The 20,541-nt window shown below is 39.6% G+C and overlaps 1 protein-coding gene across 2 annotated transcripts in view; it reads left to right on the forward strand.

Moving 5' to 3' along the window:
* The window catches only part of LOC147615783 (zinc finger CCCH domain-containing protein 48-like), an 88,123-nt gene extending 80,652 nt beyond the window's left edge, over window positions 1-7,471 (forward strand). For both annotated transcript variants that reach the window (XM_086778386.1, XM_086778387.1), the window contains 2 exons: window positions 6,200-6,297; window positions 6,390-7,471. In XM_086778386.1, coding sequence (XP_086634512.1) covers window positions 6,200-6,297; window positions 6,390-6,513 — 222 coding nt within the window. In that variant the 3' untranslated portion in view covers window positions 6,514-7,471. The remainder of the gene's footprint in view (window positions 1-6,199; window positions 6,298-6,389) is intronic.
* The last annotated feature ends 13,070 nt before the right edge of the window (window positions 7,472-20,541 follow it).

The following is a 20,541-nucleotide window of genomic DNA, read 5'->3' on the forward strand; positions in this document are numbered from 1 at the left end:
TCTCTTCTTCTCTCTTGCTCATCTTCTTCTTTTCTCTTCTTCTCCTCTTTTCTTTTCCCCTTTTCTTTATACACCATCTTTCAATGTCTTAAATCTTTCCCAATTTCTACCTTCTCTTCTTCATTTTCTTAAGAGTCCTTGATTGAACCACTTATGGCATCTAATCAAGCAAAATTGCCATAAGGCCTCACTAAAATAAGGATGGTTCCCTGAGATGTGTGAGAAGACACCATTTTTTCATCATTACACTATGTTTTTAGATGGCTACTATAAGTTCTTTAAGTATTTATACTTTATGAAATTATTGATTTTTCGAAACCTCGTGGTTTCTTAGTCGAGGGACGAAACCTTTCGAAACAAAACCCGAAAAACCTCGAAACGAAAAAACCTCGAAACGTTTCTTGTGACTATGCTATCCGCATATCAATCTCTATGCGAGGCGGAACTAGTGGAACTGACCTCCACTCGAAGAGTCTTGGGCGAGGGTTTAGACGGGGAATAATCACAATCCGGTGCTAGGATGAAGGCGCGCCGAGTGGACAGCTCCTGGCCTCCATGTGATGCCACCTGGCCTCCATGTGATGCCACTCTGTCAGAGCACGACACTCCAAACTCCATCAATCACAATGGAGGTACCTGTAAGAAAGGGAGAGAGGTACTTCGACTAAAATATGCATGGACACAAAAGGCAACACCTCCAGGCTGGAGGTGACCATCTCCCCGTCCTGGTCTTTGTGGCTTGAGCCTCCAAGCTCCATCCTAGCCAATGGCCATAGATGGGTGAGTATGTTGGTGATTCGAAGATCTTTAAGATGATGGGAGAGCTCAACTGCCTGTCCTTGGATGGCGGCAACCACTGACTCTGAGTCCCACTTCGTCCCTGGGGTTGCACTCAAAGGGAAAGAGAAGATCATCGCGCTATTCCCTGGTGTAGAGGGTCTCGAGTGGTGAAAAATCACACATATCCGAATAGGGGCTATTGTCTCCTCAAACATATTTGTCCCTTCCGCTAGAAGACATCAGAAGAACTATAATCCACAGGCTGCCCCAAGATCTTGGGGGGCCCACTTGGGGACTTTGCCCTCACCAGAGAAGCGGCAACGGTCATCAACCCGCTCAGAGAAATGGTGAATCAAGTGAGGAAGTGAACTCGCCGGCTACCTCCACTCCGGGTCAAGGGCTATTGGGGGTCGACGGGAGTGCTTTGGAGAGGTGGAGAGAGGGAGGAGGGAGGGCGGTCTATGATAAGGACAACGGGGCAGAAGGAACTGCTGCAGGTAAAGTCGGGGGCGAGGATTGAGGGGGGGGAGTGGAGAGGCCAGAGAGGGGCGCTGCTAGGAGAGATCCATCGGAGAGGATAGCTGTTGGAAGAGGCTTGCCGGGGGCCCAATGGGGTTTACTGGCCTCACTGGGCATTGGGAGTTGGGGGAGGAATCTTGACGAGGAATCGGCTGCCAAACCGGAGGGGCCGAAGGTTCCCGCTCCGTGACTGGAGGGGGCCCGTCGCCAACGGGTAGGTAATGTGATAAATGCTCAAAACGGTTCTCTGACAGAATCGAATCCTCTTGTACTCTACCAGCTTGTTGTGCATGACGACAGTGCTTAGCTTCGGTGGTCGGCCGATGGCTTGGGCGTGGGCCAACCATCCGCCACTCTTCGACAGCTGGGTCGTCTGCGGTGGGACTTGGTGTGCTCGGCTGCATGAGAACCTACCTCTCTCTCTACCCCCTGGTGAGGATGTGAATGGGAATTTGGGGGGGGACCACAGGAGGCAGTCTCCTAGACTGACGTCGAGGGCAAGGTCTGGCTAGATGTCCCCATCTACCTGCAAATGAAACATTGGCTTGGAAGGCTTGAATACTCCACTCCATGAATGATGGGGTCGCCTCGGAGGCATGGAATAGATAAAAAAAATAAGGCACTGAATATGGCGAGGCAACACAGGTGCGAAGGGATGGAATCCTGGTTGCGTGTATGAGAGCAGAGGCAGCTGTGGGAGGGGGGATTCCATCACTCTCCCGATGGCACCGCCAATCACCGGGAGAAGAGGAAGGTATTCCTTCCAAAGGCCTAGGAAGCAAACTGTCATTGGGAAGCCCGACACTCCAGCCACCGTGCAAAGAAGGCCTGGCTGTACACAATGCAAGGGGGCTTGGTCTGACACCGTTGGCGAGTCGAACTCCACCTGTTAGTAGCCCTGGCCCAGAGGGTGAATGTCTATGATCTTTGCAGGTTCACCAATGAGGCTCCCCTGTAAAAGATCTTTGAGTTGTCTGCGTGCAGGGCGGCTACCAACAATTTTGAAAACCAAGGTGGAGGCCTCTAATGCTGCGAGACTGTCGTAGCAAGGATCTGACGGTCTGCTTTGGAAAAAGATAAGGAAGCAACGGCGGCCTCGGTCGGGGTTGATGGAGCAGCTGCCATGGAGTCTTGCTGAGGTTGAAGATGAGAAAGTGCCGAGACTTGCCGAGAAGGAAACGCCCTGAAGAACCTGAAAAATCTACGTGCGAGGAAGGAGAAACGGGGAGAAAAAGAACGGAGGAGGTAAGGCGGGGAACTGGGCGCGGGGGGGGGGGGGGTGCAGGCGTTGGGGAAGGGCAAAGAGGCGGAAAAGAGGGGAGGGGGGCGGCACAGAAAAAGAGAAGGGGAAGCGGGGGGCAGAAAGCGGAAAGGGGAGGGGGTACAGAGGAAGGGGGGGAAGCTGGGCAGGGCAGCGTACACAGAAGTGAAGGGGGGGAAATGGGCAGGGTGGGCGAAGGGGGCTGGAGAAGATGCGGGGGTGGGGACAAGGGGAGGGGGCGGGGCAGGTGCAGGTGCAGGAGAGGGGGGGGGGAGAGCGGGGCGGCGCGCACAGAAGCGAAGGGGGAAACGGGCAGGGCAGGGGAAGGGGGGCGGAGAAGAGGCAGGGGGGGCGTAGACAAACACGGAGTGGGAGGGGGGAAACAGGCAGGGCAGGGTGGGTGAACGGGGGCGGAAAAGAAGGCAAGGGGGCGGAGAAGAAGGGAGGGGGGGGTGTTGTTGCAGGCAAACGCGAAGGGGGAGGGCGCAGGATGCAGGGAAAAGAGGGGGGAAGCTCAGAGAGCGCAAATGACCTGAATCGCTAATGATTTTACGTAAGCCTTTCCTGTCTTCGAGGAGACATTGTTAGAGGCTTCCTGAAATTAGCCACCTGGAGCCCTATGCTAGATCCAGTAAATGGTGGCCATCTGAGGACATTCCTTCCAATTTCCTTGGGATCAAATCCTCGGGAAACTAATGGCAGTCTCCTCATAATTGACGAGTTTAACTTGTCCTAGCAGTGAAATCTCTGGAAAGGTGATACACACTCCAGTAGTCTCTCGTCTTATATCTGATGCACGGTGATCCCCTAGTGGGAAAGTAGTATATGGCAGGTTGAGCTCCTCTTGACGATTAATATTGGACCTCTAATGGCTACTCCATGAGATATACAAGTCTCTTGCTTATAAGATGATGCCTAATTGCATCCTGTTACCTTGGTAATCCCCGCTGTGGGCTTTCATGTGTCCATATGAAGAATCTCTCTCTCTCTCTCTCTCTCTCTCTCTCTCTCTCTCTCTTTTCCCAACAGGCGACTATCACCAGCTTCTTCAGAGATGGTGGGGATAGGAGCACCACTAATGCACCTGCTAGAGCCATCCCGCTGAGACAAACCAGACGAGTCACACGGGAGCGAGTAGCAGTACTACAGCGCACCAAGCGCCCCCCCCCCAAGGCAGACATCTGGGCTACAGATCCAGATCCAGGACATCCTACAATGGCACCAAACTACTTCCATTCAGCTATCTGACTCGGTGGACCTAGGCAGCGTCTTGGCAGCTGCCCTTGATTTCCCCATGGCCGATGTATTACATGGACAACTACCAGGGAGAGTTGCATGCTAAGGAGCTCTGTACATTACCTCATCTATCACTTAGCTCTATGATTGTACTTGGCTGTTACCCTTTTACAATCTGTTCATTTCATTTTGTACTATCTAGGATGAGATTTATCATGGAAACATTGTAACACTTTGGTCTCATAGGCCAGTTTTGTTGTCAATAAAACCTCCATAACCATAGCTTCATGCTTTTCAAATAAATAAGAAGAAGATAAATATAACAACTATGCACAAGAAAGGGAGTGGGTTCAATCTCCTTTCATGCATGAGTGAGCACGCTTCCTCATGCGTGTATTTATGTATTAACAAAAAGCAAGTGCTCACAAATATAGCTTGATACATTCCACTTTGGGCCATTAATATCAAAAAGTAACTTGGTTCCCAAGCTAGTCTATTTACATTAAAATTGTAGCAATTTAATTAAATGAAACTATGGGCGGGCGACCATCACGCACATTGAAACATGACGGCCGCACACCGGCCAAAATCCATCGCACCCCACGCTACTCCATGCACTGATTTGCTCACCAAAAACACAAGACACACTACATCTCGTTTATCGGCCCAACACGATGCGACCACTGTTTCACGCTCTCGTGCGTAGCTAGTCACGACTATGTGGCAAATGAGCGTACCATAAATATGACATAAAATATCAAATAATTCCATAATTCTCATTTCCATAATAAATTTGGCCTTTTGTAGATGTTTAATACAACTTTCTTTCTTTTCTTTCTTCTCATATTTTCAATTGTAAACATTTTTTGAGGGTTACATAGGATGGCTTTATTGAGAAACCCATGTATCTCCATAGACATGTCTCATGCTATGCATAGTAACACAAAATCATGTTTCGTCATTTCGAAACCTATGAAATGTTTGGCCAAAACATTTCAAGACGTTTTCGAAACTCTCAGTCATAGGCATTTCGCCCAATTTGGGATTTTTTGGGGGGTTTTTTGGTTTCTTTGTGTGCATGTCTTTTGCCTGTTTTGGAGCTCCCATCCAGTTGTTGCAACCTCCAATTGAGCTGTTAAAGCACCTCGTTTGCAGCAGCTAGCCCTTTGTGAGTGATCAGCCGTTAACCCTGTGTGTGCACACTGTAACTGCCAGCCCTTTTGCAAGCACTCAAGCCTTAACAGCCCTGAACCCTCCTCAATCCCTTCCTTTTCTCTCTATCATTGCTTTCTTCTTCCCTTTTCTGCATACACATATATGGAGTCCGGATAGAGACATATATACATACATGTGCACATGCCACATTGTAATGACCAGCCTTTGTGAGCACTCAAGGCTCAACAGGCCTGAAACCTCGTGGAGTCCTTCCTCTACACTTCTCCTTGCTTTTTTCTTCCTTCACGACGCACGTGGTAACCAGAGAGGAAATTTGAATTTGAATTCTTGGGAAAGAAGAAGAGCATTTAAAGCTTTTTTTCCCCCTTATCCTTGCTCCTTTTCTGACATTCACATATACGGACAGAGACATACATGCATACATAGTACATATAATACAAACACGCGTTTATGCGAATGTGTGTATGTATGTATGTATACATATATACATACACACATACATACGTGTATGTGAATGTGCATACGTCCACACTTTTTTTTTGGTGAAACCATTGTCTAATTAATTACTCAAGGTATGGTACAAGCATAGTTGTCCATGAGGACGGACAAGCTAGAAACAGTGGAAAAACACATCTGATTGCCTAGTAGTCATCTCACCCAAGGCATAAGAGTCCTAGAGAGATTCACACAAAGAGCGTCTAAAATAAGTATAGGTATTAACTGATTGGTCGATAAAGACTCGTTGATTTCTATCATGCCAGCAGCCAGTCCAAAGTGCCCAGAATCTTGTCCATGCAAGAAACTGTGAGTATCTGATAATTCATTGGAATGACCACCAAAAAGCCAGAATTCCTTGGAAAAAGGATGCCGAGGAAAAGGAGCCTTCAAATATCCAGAAAACCTATCAAGAAGAGCACTAGAAGATGGACATAAAGCTTGTGTTTTGGTCTATATAAAGCTAATGTAGCTGAGTGTAGTGGTATGTGTACAATGTCTTTAGATCAATGAAGCATTGTGTGTGATGATATACACTTTTGGACACTAAATTGAGCACGTTGGACTGTATCACGTGTGAGTTGTCTGAAGCATGTGGCTTCCGTTGTTTGTGCATGCTTTGGCATTGTAGAGATTCCTTCAAACTGTGTGGCGAATTGTATTTTCAGAGCTTTTGGAGCCCAAGGCTGGAAGGTGAAATCAGTATTCAAGATTGTCTTTTGTTTTCTCCAGGGTGTGCTGGCATTTTGTGGATTTGTTGATCATCAGAACAAAGATATATTGCTGTGTTCACTAAATGACAATACGGTGCATCTTTTGGAGCTGCCATCGTATGTTCCACTGTTATTACGCCTTTTCTCATACCCCTTGAATGTACCTAAACAAAACGATATGACAAGCTCTATATCTGTGTGCTGAACAGGTTCACAGAGAGAGGGGTTCTGTTTTTGAAGGATGAGGTTCGAGCACTACAGGTTGGCCCTGGTGGATTAGTGTTCTCTGGTGATGGTGGTGGGGGTGTAAAAGTATGGAAGTGGGCACCATAATTATCCCTGTATCTTTCAATTATTACAAGTCATGTCGACTACAGGGTTTGAATCTTGATGTTTAGCCCTCCTTATAGATCTCTGACCCCTCTCCTGGGCCATGAGGACCACCCTGATTCAACATCTGTAGCTGTTCTCATTCCTCTCTGCCTTTCAGTCAAGCAGGAAAAAGCATTCAATAAGTACCTTTAGTGGGGGAAGCGGGATTGAATGTGAAATGTGCAGCAATGCAATCATGATGGTGGAATGATTGTAATAAGGCAGAGTCAACATCCGCATGACAGCAGATTACTGGCAGCTGGTTTTATACTTGCTATTTGTTCCCAAGATTCTTGAGTGTGGTGTTCTTATATGTTGCTGGAAAGCAGGCAGCTTCATATCGGACATATGAGGAAGTGAGGCTTCAATATGACAGATCCGGTTTGTTCTTTTCTTTTTTGGATTGTGTGGAATGGGGTCTTGGGAATTTTCCTTGATACAGGAGCCTTAAAAGTAAATATTTAGATGTGCCTAAGCAGAACAGCATGGTGATGTGTGCGTTGCTTTCACCGAGTCCAGGAAAAGAGTTCAAACATTAGAAGAAATCATTTGACTTTTACCTTTTCCACAGAACTTCAATGTAATGGATTAGACAGATTACAACATCTTGACTAGATTACACTCTTACGTTCTTTACTTGACAGCTTCAGAAGTCAATTTTTGGCAAGCTCTTGTTTTATTTCTAGAAAATTTTTGGCAGCTTACATCTATTTCTTAGGGTCTTTACACTAGAACATGAGATCTCACCCACTCGTCCCTCATTGCTGGGATATGTCCTTACCCTTCAGACCCTCATGAGTAGGACAGTTGCAAGCTGGTTCTGTAGCAGGGATATCTTAGTCTTTTATTGCCATCAATTTCGCAGATTCTGTACTAAGGATTTCTCAGTTCTTTATTGCTATCAATTTTGCTCATCAAACGTCATTTTAGCTCTGATTTTTGAGTCAGGTTTCAAGGCTAAATCTGTTCTCTTTTCATGATAGCTGCCATGCAAATGACATGTCTACGCACCCACCAGAAAGTTGTTTGTGGTCTTCCCATCAATAATCAAGCCATATAAATGCCAGAAACATGTTCCCATAATACTGTGCTCTTCAAGAAGATGAAGCCTGTTCCTGCAGTCAGATGCAAAAGCTAAAAGTTAATGTGTCAGAAGCTGTTCAAAGAGATGTCTCAGGCAATGAAGCATATTTAGTGTACACATTTGTATGACATTTAGCATGGACATCTTTCACGCGATTGCAGAGCGGGTTGTTGGGGGCGAGTGAATAGTAGATGATGTGACGATGATAGAAAGCCTAGACTTTACAATGACGTATATTAACATGCTTTGAGGGTAGGTGCATGGGTGAGAGAGAGAGAGAGAGGAAAATACACCGCTTTTTGCAGCTCTTCTAGGAGGTTTCAAATCTTTTCTTACCAGTTGAGGATATTTGGCAAGTATCAAGTACCGTCTGGATCTAGCGTCCATTAGTTAGTACTTGTCATGGGGAAAGAGCTTTACAAAATAAATTAGTAAGCCTAAGCATAGTTTAAATTAGAAGCACAGGAAGTTGATGACGTGGACAAATCACTTTATTACGCTAAATTTTTACAAGTGCCATTGGAAAATAGGTGAACAAAAATCAGCCATGCGCAAAACCATGCACGAACAAAAACAAGAATACAAGTAGAGCAGACACTCGCCAACGTAACATTATTAACATGCTACTCAAAGCATGCTTCTTTCTCTGTAAGACAAATATATTTATATAAACAGACGATAACAATGGCACAAAGTCATCACCCTCTATGATGGCTTTTTTGAACTTGGTTTTCTCCCCCACAGACAGATATGATGCGTTGTAGTCTTGTTGCGCATAGCAAGATTGATCATCATAATGAATGATGATTAGATTGTTGTGGCTTCTCGGTTGTGCATCATGTTCATCGCAGTCATCATCACTTGCATGTTCATTTCTCCCATCGTCATCTTCATGAATTCTTGATTGCTCACGTAGTAGATCAAAATATCTTGCAGCATGCATATCCACAAAAAAATTTCATCGATGTCTATGCATTGTGTAAGGTGAGGGACTTTCATCACTTTCCAAATTGCAGAAGATCTCCTTCTACTCATCCCATTTCCTATCTTCGGTATTATCCACGATGCGGCTGGCTTATATTTGCCAATGTAGACCATTCTTAGAAGTGTGCTTTGGAGTGACGCACCAAGCTTGTTAGCAATGTGGTTGTCCATGAAAACATAAGCTCGTTTCAAAAAGATAAACATGCGATAAGCAAACCTTGTTTTTCAATCAACTTGTCCATAAAGAGTGTAGAGTTATCGCACTCTTGTTATCTCTTCAGCGGAGATGTTATGCATGAAGTATTTGAAATGCGGTTTTTGTAAGTCTTTCATGTAGTAGCCAACCATACTTTCCAATGTGTGCATTCGAATTTGGCGTAAAGCTCTACACATGACTATAGCACTCTTTGGTTTGAAAAACTCCCAACCCATGTATTGCTTGATGACTTTGTCGATGCTTATGACCGACGGAGCCATGGGAGTCACCACCATCTAAAAATGTAAATGATTGAGAGTACCTCTTTTCTCAAGAGCAAACCAACCCTTCAAGCACTCCATTCTGATGAACTCTTCAAGTGGTTTCCAACAACAGACGATGTCTCCATTTTCGATGGCAACAATGACGGGCACTTCGAATAGTTTGGTCCTTTTTCAGGCGGAAAATGAGGTATCTTCTGTACAGATGGCTCCGAACGAGTTTTTTTTTTCATTTTCTCAAGGCTCCACAGAAGGGTTTGATGCTGGTTTTTGACCTCTGTCAACGACAGGTTCTGACGACCTTGTGAATACACAACATAAACAACGCAAAAAATGACTCGAACAAAGACATAAAGAAGTATGAATGAAGAGGTCTCGAATGAAGACACACAGACTAGAGGACCGAGTTTTTTGCTTCACTGCACGAAGGTTTCGAATAGCAGAGGGGTATTTTGCAGGCGGGGATGCCAATTGATCACAGTGAGCCCTTGATATAGTGGAACTTGATGGTTCGCACCCATCATAGAGCAAGGATGTAGAACAAGCACACGACGATATGCCTTATGACAGAGTAGAGATGAAGAACAAGGACTTTCATCAGATTACTAATGTCATGAAGGGATATCCTTCTAGGAGGCATGATGACGAGAACAGAAGAGCAGTGCTGCAGGTCGTTAAACGAACAACAGACAAGCACTAAAGGTCATGCGAGACACAAGATTCGCATACACAACGGACAGGCTTCCAGCCATACAACATAGGATTCGAACACGTGTCCAGCAGAGAAAGGCTGACTTGAGTGAAAAAAATAATAATCCAATGCCACAAAAGCTTAATTAATTAATCCACTGCTCAAAAAAAGTTTTGGGTGTATATTGATATCAAGTGACTTGGAAACAAATAGCAAGTGTCATAGTAATGCCTTACAGTCTGGGCATTTGAGACAAAAAGAGAGTTCTTTCCCTTTAAGCGTCTTATGGATTTGATTGCATCAATGCCTTTTTTTCTTTGACTCATTGTGTTGTGGCTCTCCTTTATGATAATATATGTGTTTCGGGAAATATTATATAGCCTTGTATATGAGACAAAATTGATATTTGGAGGAAGACAAATTTCACGATGAGACATTATTGCAGTTTTACATGCTGTCTTTAGATACACCCAAAGACAAGGATAGTTCAAATTGTAGCTCATCCTATTTGTTAATATTGGGAGGCCCAACAAAGTGTTGCATAGATTTCATTGATTATAATGTGTATGTACAAAGAGCTACTGTACAAGAGGTTATGCATAAGGCTTATGCATGAGGCTTATGGATGAGTTGTTATGTATAAACACTAAAGATGAGAAACTTGGAAACTCCATTATGCGTTGATGGTGTCTCTACAAGGCGAGCGTGCTGTTGAAGGAGGGATATCGTTGCCATTGGACCAAGTTGACTACAAGGGGGATGCATCCAACTCATCGCTAGCAGTTTCTTACTGAGTAGGAGAGAGCTTGTAAAATTTGTCATAGCTTATCTTGCAAAAGAAGGGGCTTATTGAGAGTGTAGATATATAATCTTTCCTTCGGAAGCTTCTGATTTTTCATACTCTTCTTTCTAGAGGATAAGCATATTTTAAAACCACCCCAGGAATAGCTCAATCTTTTGTCTTGATATGCACTGCAGGTTCCAAAATCAATTCAAAATAAGAGAAAAGATATGGAAAAATTTAACCATGTGGAAGACAAGGAAGAGGTGATGCTCTTCCTCTTTTTCTACTTCCCATGCACATGTAGCTAGAAAGAGAGAGAAAAAAGGAAAAGATGTTCCTCTTTTTCATCTTCTTATACTAAGCATCTTCTTCTTTCTCTTCTTCTACTTCACGCGCAAATGAAGAAGAGGAATATCTAATGCATAAACCTTTGTGTAAGCTTATGTGTACGTTTTAGTACATAAAGGTATATGCATACAAGCATAGTCATAAGTTCTTGTTCATTATGCATAATAGAAAATGCATAATGATCTTATGTATAAAGGCGTATGTATACACTCTTATGCATACAAGCTTATTCATAAGCTGTAATGCATTATGCATAAGAATTAATGCATTAGCTCTTATACATGAGCTTACACATAAGCCAAGCTACATAAGGCTTGTGCATAAGACAAGAACTTCAGCATACATAGACTAAGCCTTTATGAATACGAGCTTATTCATAAGCTCTAATGCATTATGCATAAGCCTTATACATAAGACTTATGCATAGAGAGCTTATGCATAAATAGACCAAGCCTTTATGCATACGAGCTTATTTATAAGCTCTAATGCATAAGCTAAATTGCATAAACTTATATATAAGGTTTATGCATAATGAGCTCAAGTATAAGTAACCTAAGCCTTTATACATAAGCTATTATGCATAAGTCTTTAGACATAAAGGCTTATTAATGAGCTCTTCATACATAAAAGCGCTTATGCATAAGTCTTTATACATAAAAGCTTATGCAAGAGCTCTTCATACATAAAAGATCTTATGCAAGAGGTGTTATGCATATAAGAAATTCAATAACTTAAAAGTCAAGAAGAAAACCCCAATGCAAGTTGAGCTTTACGCATGAACTTTGTGCTTATTTATAAGAGATTTATTTATTGAGCTTATGTATAAATCTCTTTATGCATAAGCTTTCTTCTTTTGCATAAGAAGAAGAAGTCTTCTTTTTTTCATAGAAGAATAAGATAAGGAGTAGAAAAAAGAGTAGGAAGAAGTCATCATATCTTCTTTTTTTCATAAGAATAAGAGAAGGAGAAGAAAAAAGACTAGAAAGAAGTAATCTTGTCTTCTTTTTCTTTGTCTTCTTCTAAATATAATAGAAAAAAAGAAAAAAGAAAAGAAGAAGCCCTCTTCTCCTTATTCGTCTTCTAAATATAATAGAAGATATAATTATAATTTTTTCTTGTATTATAAATGAATAAGATAAAACATGTTTTAAAAAATAATTTAAAAAATAAAAGAAGAAGAAAATAAAAAGCAAGTAATAAAATATCAAATTATCCATTAAAAATAATTAAAACATTTAGAGATTAGTGGAGCTACCTTGAGGGAATTTGGAAGCGAAGGAGCTACAAAACAATTAAAAAACCAAGTATTGTTTAGTGAAAAAAAAAATGAAGGAAGGATTGATTGAGAAGCCTAATGTTATGGCATTATTTTTAAACCTTTTAAATAAAGAAAGAGATAGCTAGAGAACGGTTGCATTTCAAATGTAAAGTAAAAAGAAAAAGAAATGGAAAACAAACTCACTTTTCCTTGAGAGAAGGAAGGAGCATGCATCTTTAATAAAACTTGGTGAGAACAATATGAGTATATTTTGCAATGAAGAGAAGAGGAATTATGATATGTACATGTCTACATTATAGGTTGAAACATTATGGGGTTTTCAAAATCCCCTCCCAAACCGATGCATTATTACTTTTTTTCCATAATGCTAGTATAAGTGCTTGCATAAATGTTGGTGTATATCAACACTTATACTAGTTCTTTTTTTTTTTTGGGTAGTGTTACAAAAAGGATTAGAAATAAGTGCTAGACATAGTTTTATGTCTTGTAGTGTAACCACTAGTCCAAAAAAAGAAAAAGACAAATAAGTGTTAGACGAAGGCTCATCTCTTGTATTATAGATAATAATAAGGTAATCGAACAAAAAAATAATGGCCTTCTCATACATACACTAGCCCATTATAAGCTAGAATGTGTACACGCAAGTAGAGGTTATCCATCCTTGCAATATGTGACTAGAACCTTGATTGGCCAAAGATTAAAGTGTGCAACAAGATCCAACAAATGTTACAACCATTAACTTATATGTGCACTATCCCAACAAAAGGTCAACTTATGATTTGGATATCTATATACTAAAATTGACTGGCACACACAATATGATTCAAATGGATAGAATCAGACTATCTCACTAGTATATAAAATACACAGTTCTAGATCAAATGATCATTTTACTCACAAATGCTACCCCATAATAAGAGAAAAGTAGAACACTATGACAAAATATAGCCTAGCACATGTTTGTTGAATCTAAGTGAAGATACAAAATCCTTAAAGTGAAGGGATAGAGTGATCAAACGCACACCTGCACATGAATCTAAGTGCACATACAAAATTTTTAAAGTGAAGTGATAGAGTGCTCAAACACACACCTGCACAAACAAAATCTTTAAAAGTGAAGTGATAGAGTGCTCAAACACACACCTGCACATGAATGACATGTATACAAATCATGCAAGAGAAAAACCAATGATGCAAAACACAAATATATGACTTATTGGAACACCAAATTTTAAGTAGGAGCAAAAGTACCCGAGCATAGATCCAATTAAATCTAATTGCATTGACATCTATGAAAAACATGTCGCATCATACAACCCCATAACTTCATGAAGGGATAAAGTGTCCAAAATTCAAATCGACATATGCAAGTTCATAATGCTTAAAAATTCAGAAGACAAATCAAAAGGTATGCATACAATCTAAATTCAAACACAAAATACCATCAATGATGGAAAAAAATATTATCTGTAAAGACAAATAAATATAATGTTCTGTAAGTTACAATCTTTTCATTAGGGGCCTTGAAGTATGTCATTTCAATTCGAGCCATTTCATTTAGATTACACCCTTTAATAATCAGTTATTTAGAAGTCTTTATAACTAAGGTTAAAAGAATAAAATTAATAGACAACACACTCCCTTAAACCTACCATTTTGTGTGCATGCTTCTTCTTCATTCTTGATTTTTAATCAATTAGCATAGTTGCTCGTGAGTCGTTAGTGTATAAAGCAACTCCAAATGTCCTTATGTAATAATACCTCTTAAGAAGTTATTTTTACAATTGGCATGTTTAATTTTTTCTTGATAAAGAGGATTTCTAGCTAAAACGATTAACAAAATAAAAAGAGAGGAAATATGGTGTGGATTTCCATTTCTTGTAATTAAGGATTGAAGCCAATTTTTTTTCTTTTTTTGATACTAGGAACCGCTATCAAAATTTCTCCTTTTTTGATAACAGGAGTTGCTACATATTCTCTTAAGTAGAGGAAAGGACCACTAGGGTTAAAAAAACAAAAACCTTATGCTACCAAGATATCACTCCTCAAGTTGAGCTTAATACATAATTAGAAGTAGACTTTCTTAAAATCTTCTCCCCAATTTGCAATGGATCAGCCTTGTAGACAAGGATAGGGGATGACGATGAGGTATTAAACCTTCTAAGATTATTGTTCATGGCTTGTGATAAACTAATAGTCTTATGCTTACAATGTTGTTGAACCTGGCTTGTGATAAACTAATAATATCATGCTTACAATCACCTTGCTAATATGTACTTAGCTTTGTGGAATAAGTGCTTGTTTTATGCATGATTTCATGCTACAATGGACTTGGCTTGTGGATAAACTAATAGTATCATGCTTACAGTCTCATTCAACTTGTATTTCTAAACAATAGGATAATCATCTCCACTAGATAAGTCATAGAAAAGTGTTGAGATAATTCAAATTTCATTAATCTAACTTAACAGTATGACTATCATCTTTATAAATGTTGACAATGAGAAGACCATTAAGGCTAGACTGAGTGTAAATTTTTATAAAAGTATAGTCTCGGTGATTGCTTGAGTTAGTTAATTTATGCATTTAACTAATGTATAAAGTTTGTAGACTACACATAAGTCACTTCATGGCCTCATGCAATCACAAGACAATGTATTTTTATAAACATTTACACTCATTCTAGCCTAAATGGCCTTCTTTTTGTCAACATTTATAAAGATGATATGGTCATAGTGTCAAGTTAGATTAGTGACTTTGAAAGGGTTTTTATCTTGCATGATTTGCATGAGAGAGAGAGAGAGAGGGTGATTATAACGAACGAGAGAGAGAGAGAGAGAGAGAGAGAGAGAGAGAGAGAGAGAGAGAGAGAGAGAGAGAGAGAGAGAGAGAGAGAGAGAGAGAGAGAGAGAGAGAGTGGATGCTTGTGATTTAAAGAGAAGGCGATTTTAGATATGGAGCGAAAGGCATGGCGAATAGAGAGTTTGAAATCGTGCTAGTTTATATGTTGGCAATTGTGACATTTAATTTTTCATTTCCAACCTTTGCAAAGAACTAATGTATAAAGTTTGTAGGCTACACATAAGTCACTTTATGGCCTCAAGAAATCACCAAGACAATGTAATTTTATAAACATTTACACTTATTCTAGCTTTAATGGTCTTCTCATTGTCAACATTTATAAAGATGATATAGTCATAGTGTTAAGTTAAATTAGTGACATGCATAATGCATTAGTTCATATGTGTAGTCTTACATCTTGATAATTTCTTGAGGCCATAAAGTGACTTAGTGATCATGCACGATTGTCTCCTTGCATGAGTTGTTGTGGAGCACCTTGATATCATCATGGATGAAATCAAGTCGAAGAGGTCCATGCAAGCAAGAAGCAGTACACACTAGTTATTGAAAATCTAGTCATGTCCTTTAATACTTTTGGAATGAGCTTGGGTATCAAGTGTGTCATGGAGTGGTGGTTGGTGTGGATTGAACTCAAGGTCTTTGGTTGGAATCATGGGTATACACATTTTGACCCACTTAGCTCTAAGACTTAGAAATCATTATGAGTGTAAGGATGTAAAGTTGTTGTGCAAAAATGTGATGCTATGTATAATATAAGTGTCTTCCCAAGATATTTTTCGACCATCCAAATAAAATTCTGGTTGACGTGGGTCCGCCGTCTGTGTGTCACAAAAGACAAAGGAAGGGGCTTTGGAGGGTCCATAAGTTATGATTGATTTATTAGAGCTTTGGGTTTTTATTTGTACAAGGTGATGCATTGGAATGTATTATTTCAGTTCGAGTTGTTTCATTCAAGAAACACCCTTTAATTATAAGTTATCTAGAATCCCTTTATGATTAAGGTTAAAAGCACTAAAGTTAATAAATGTTAACTTCAACACGAGGACAAAATGCCCAAATACAGACCAATACATAATAGGGCTCCACAATGAGTGAAAAATATAGAATTATTAATTACTTTTGAAAAAATGCATTAAAGAATTCATTTACAAATGTTGGAAAGATTTTTTATGGAAACTTCAATGTCATAATTGTTGCCAACAAATTAAGTGCTGGCAGGATTTCGAACTCTCTATTCGCCAACCATAACTCTCTCTCTATCCATATCTGAAATCACATTCTCTTTAAAATCACAAGCACTAGTGTCAATCTCTCTCTCTCTCTCTCTAATCCCAAGTAGTTAATGCCAATCGCTCTCTTGTAATTTTCCCTGCATATGCATCCACACGTTATGCTTAGAATTTGGTGTTTGTTATTTGCAAGTTAGGGTTTCCATACCTCTTGAGAGAAAGGCTTAGGGGTTTGCATCTAAATATGAATTAAACATTTGCAAAGCAAAAGATACATGTCATAAATCTGAGATTGATGACATTGAAAACTTTTTCCATAACATTTTCTGTTAAGTTTTTTTTTTAAAATGGCTATGGAGGCAAGCCTTTCATAGTTGTAATAGTTTGGTAATTTCTAATTTTTAGATAAGTTTTAATCATTACGAAAATAAATTAAAGCATGTGGCATGACTTGAATCTGACCACGAAATCTCAAGTAGGAGTAGGGTGCCCAAATAGAGCTTCCTTCCTTGAGTGTATTACGCTACTCAAGCTTAAAAGTGTTCATTGACCTCGTTGATAAGACTCTCAAAGTTCCATTGGTGGAGTGCATGTTTAGGATCATGGTGTAGTAGCATAAAAAATGGAGGTAGTTGTAAAGCTTCCATTGTATTTGCATAAAAATGATGGCATTTTCATTACGCTATATCAATTTGGTCTACATTGAAGACAAGCATGTGGTGTTTAACACATATTTGTTGAAATTATCTGTATTAATCAATTTGATGACATATTATTTTTTATTTATGAAGTGTATGCATATGGCTTATGCAATAATACCTTTTAAGAAGTGATTTTTAAGAAGTGTATGCACATGGCTTATGCAATAATACCTTTTAAGAAGTGATTTTTACAATTGGCATGCTTTATTTTTTCTTGATAAAGAGGATTTCTAGCTAAAATGATTAACAAAATAAAAAGTGAGAGGAAATATGGTGTGGATTTCCATTTCTTGTAATTAAGGATTGAAGCCAAAAAATTTTCTTTTTTTGATAGTAGGAACTGATATCAAAATTTTTCCTTTTTTGATAACAGGAGTTGCTACCTATTCTCTTAAGTAGAGGAAAGGACCACTGAGTTTTTTTTTAAAATAAAAAAAACCTTATGTTGCTAAGATATCACTCCTCAAGTCGAGCTTAATACATAATCAGAAGTAGACTCTTAAAATCTTCTCCTCAATTTGCAATGGATCAGCCTTGTAGACAAGGATAGGGGATGACGATGAGGTATTAAACCTTCTAAGATTATTATTCATGGACTTGGCTTGTGATAAACTAATAGTATTATGCTTACAGTGTTGTTGAACTTGGCTTGTGATAAACTAATAGTATCATGATTACAATCACCTTGCTAATATGTACTTAGCTTTGTGGAACAAGTGATTTTTTTATGCATGATTTCATGCTACAATGGACTTGGCTTGTGATAAACTAATAGTATCATGCTTACAGTCGCATTCAACTTGTATTTCTAAACAATAGGATAATCATCTCCACTAGATCGGTCATAGAAAAGGCTTGAGAAAATTCAAATTTCATTAATCTGACTTAACAGTATGACTATATCATCTTTATAAATGTTGACAATGAGAAGACCATTGAGTGTAATTTTTTATAAAAGTACAGTCTTGGTGATTGCTTGAGTTAGTTAATTTATGCATTTAACTAATGTATAAAGTTTTTAGACTACACATAAGTCACTTCATGGCCTCAAGCAATCACAAGACAATGTGTTTTTATAAACGTTTACACTCAATCTAGCCTTAATGGCCTTCTTTTTGTCAACATTTATAAAGATGATATAGTCATAGTGTCAAGTTAGATTAGTGAATTTGAAAGGGTTTTTATCTTGCATGATTTGCATGGGAGAGAGAGGGTGATTATTATAAACGAACGAGAGAGAGAGAGAGAGAGAGAGAGAGAGAGAGAGAGAGAGAGAGAGAGAGAGAGAGAGAGAGAGAGAGAGAGAGAGAGAGAGAGAGAGAGAGAGAGAGAGCTGTATATTAACGTCTACTAGAGGCCCAACTCAACCTATGAGACAAATCAATGTACAACTGCCAATGTCCTCTCGATGTCCAGAGAAAAAGGACAAAATGAACATGAAATAAACTATGAAAGTATTGAGCTAGTGGGGGTGTGTGATGATGCAGCAGCACTATTGCTAGAGGCTCATTATACAACCTATATGCGTAGGGTATATAAGAATGCAATGAAGATCTGTCTAGCTCCAACTAGTACCATAATGGGGGTGTAATATGTGATACATAGGCGATGGCGAGGCAAAAATTCCTCACAGCATGATCTCTGGGTGTGAGTATAAGTGATCGAGCTGCTCCTGGATATGGTGTTGATGTCGAGCCCGTATCTCTATGATCTCCCTCTGATGTAGTCTGGGAGTGTGGTAGCCTGGTGTTCTCGGTCTCTGTCTGGCTCGGAGGTCCGCACCACGCGTTGAAGTGTAACCCCCTCTCTATTTGGCTCGGAGGTCCGCACCACACATTGAAGTGTAACCCCCTCCTGTGTCAGGGTAGGCACTGGGATAGATCTCTTGAAGAAATCAGTGAGCGAGAGAGAGAGAGAGAGAGAGAGAGAGAGAGAGAGAGAGAGAGAGAGAGAGAGAGAGAGAGAGAGAGAGAGAGAGAGAGAGAGAGTGGATGCTTGTGATTTAAAGAGAAGGCGATTTTAGATATGGATGGTGAATAGAGAGTTTGAAATCGTGCCAGTTTATTTGTTGGCAATTGTGACATTTAATTTTTCATTTCCAACCTTTGCAAAGAACTAATGTATAAAGTTTGTAGACTACACATAAGTCACTTTCTGGCCTCAAGAAATCACCAAGACAATGTAATTTTATAAACATTTACACTTATTCTAGCTTTAATGGTCTTCTCATTGTCAACATTTATAAAGATGATATAGTCACAGTGTTAAAAGTCCGATTAGTGACTTATGCATAATACATTAGTTCATATGTGTAGTCTTACATCTTGATGATTTCTTGAGGCCATAAAGTGACTTAGTGACCATGCACGATTGTGTGCTTGCACGAGTTGTTGTGGAGCACCTTGATATCATGGATAAAATCAAGTAGAAGAGGCCCTTTGATGCATGCAAGAAGCAGTACACACTAGTTATTGAAAATCTAGTCATGTCCTTTAATACTTTTGGAATGAGCTTGGGCATCAAGTGTGTCATGGAGTGGTGGTTGGTGTGGATTGAACGCAAGGTCTTGGGTTGGAATCATGGGCATACACATTTTGACCCAATTAGCTCTAAGACTTAGAAGTCATTATGAGTGTAAGGATGTAAAGTTGTTGTGCAAAAATGTCTTGTATAATATAAGTGTCTTCCTCCCAAGATATTTTTTGACGCCTTGTATAATATAAGTGTCTTCCCACGATATTTTTTGACCATCCAAATAAAATTCGGGTCCGTATGTGTGTCACAAAAGACAAAGGAAGGGGCTTGGGTGGGTCCGTAAGTTATGATTGATTTATTAGAGCCTTGGGTTTTTATTTGTACAAGGTGATGCCTTGCAATGTATCATTTCAGTTTGAGTTGTTTCATTTAGGAAACACCCTTTAATTATAAGTTATTTCGAATCCCTTTATGATTAAGGTTAAAATCACTAAAGTTAATAAATGTTAACTTCAACACGAGACAAAATGCCCAAATACAGACCAATACATAATAGGGCTCCACAATGAGTGAAAAATATAGAATCATTAATTACTTTTGAAAAAAGGCATTAAAGAATTGATTTGCAAATGGTGGAAAGATTTTTTATGGAAACTTCAATGTCATAGTTGTTGCCAACAAATTAACGGCAGGATTTCAAACTCTCTATTTGCCATGCCTCTCTCTCTCTCCATATATGAAATCACCTTCTCTTTAAAATCACAAGCACTAGTGTCAATCTCTCTCTCCCTCTCTCTGTCTCTCTCATTATAATCACCCTCTCTCTCTCTCTCTCTCTCTCTCTCTCTCTCTCTCAAATCCCAAGTAGTTAGCTTGTAATTTTCCCTCCATATGCATCCACACGTTATGCTTAGAATTTGGTGTTTGAGGTTAGGGTTTCCATACCCCTTGAGAAAGGTTTAGGGATTTGCATCTAAATATGAATTAAACATTTGCAAAGCAAAAGATACATGGCATAAATATGAGATTGATGACTAATTGCAAAGCAAAAGATACATGGCATAAATTTGAGATT

Source organism: Cibotium barometz, chromosome 39 (assembly GCF_041138505.1).
Source record: "Cibotium barometz isolate CiBa-2024 chromosome 39, ASM4113850v1, whole genome shotgun sequence".
Taxonomy (NCBI): Eukaryota; Viridiplantae; Streptophyta; class Polypodiopsida; order Cyatheales; family Cibotiaceae; genus Cibotium; species Cibotium barometz.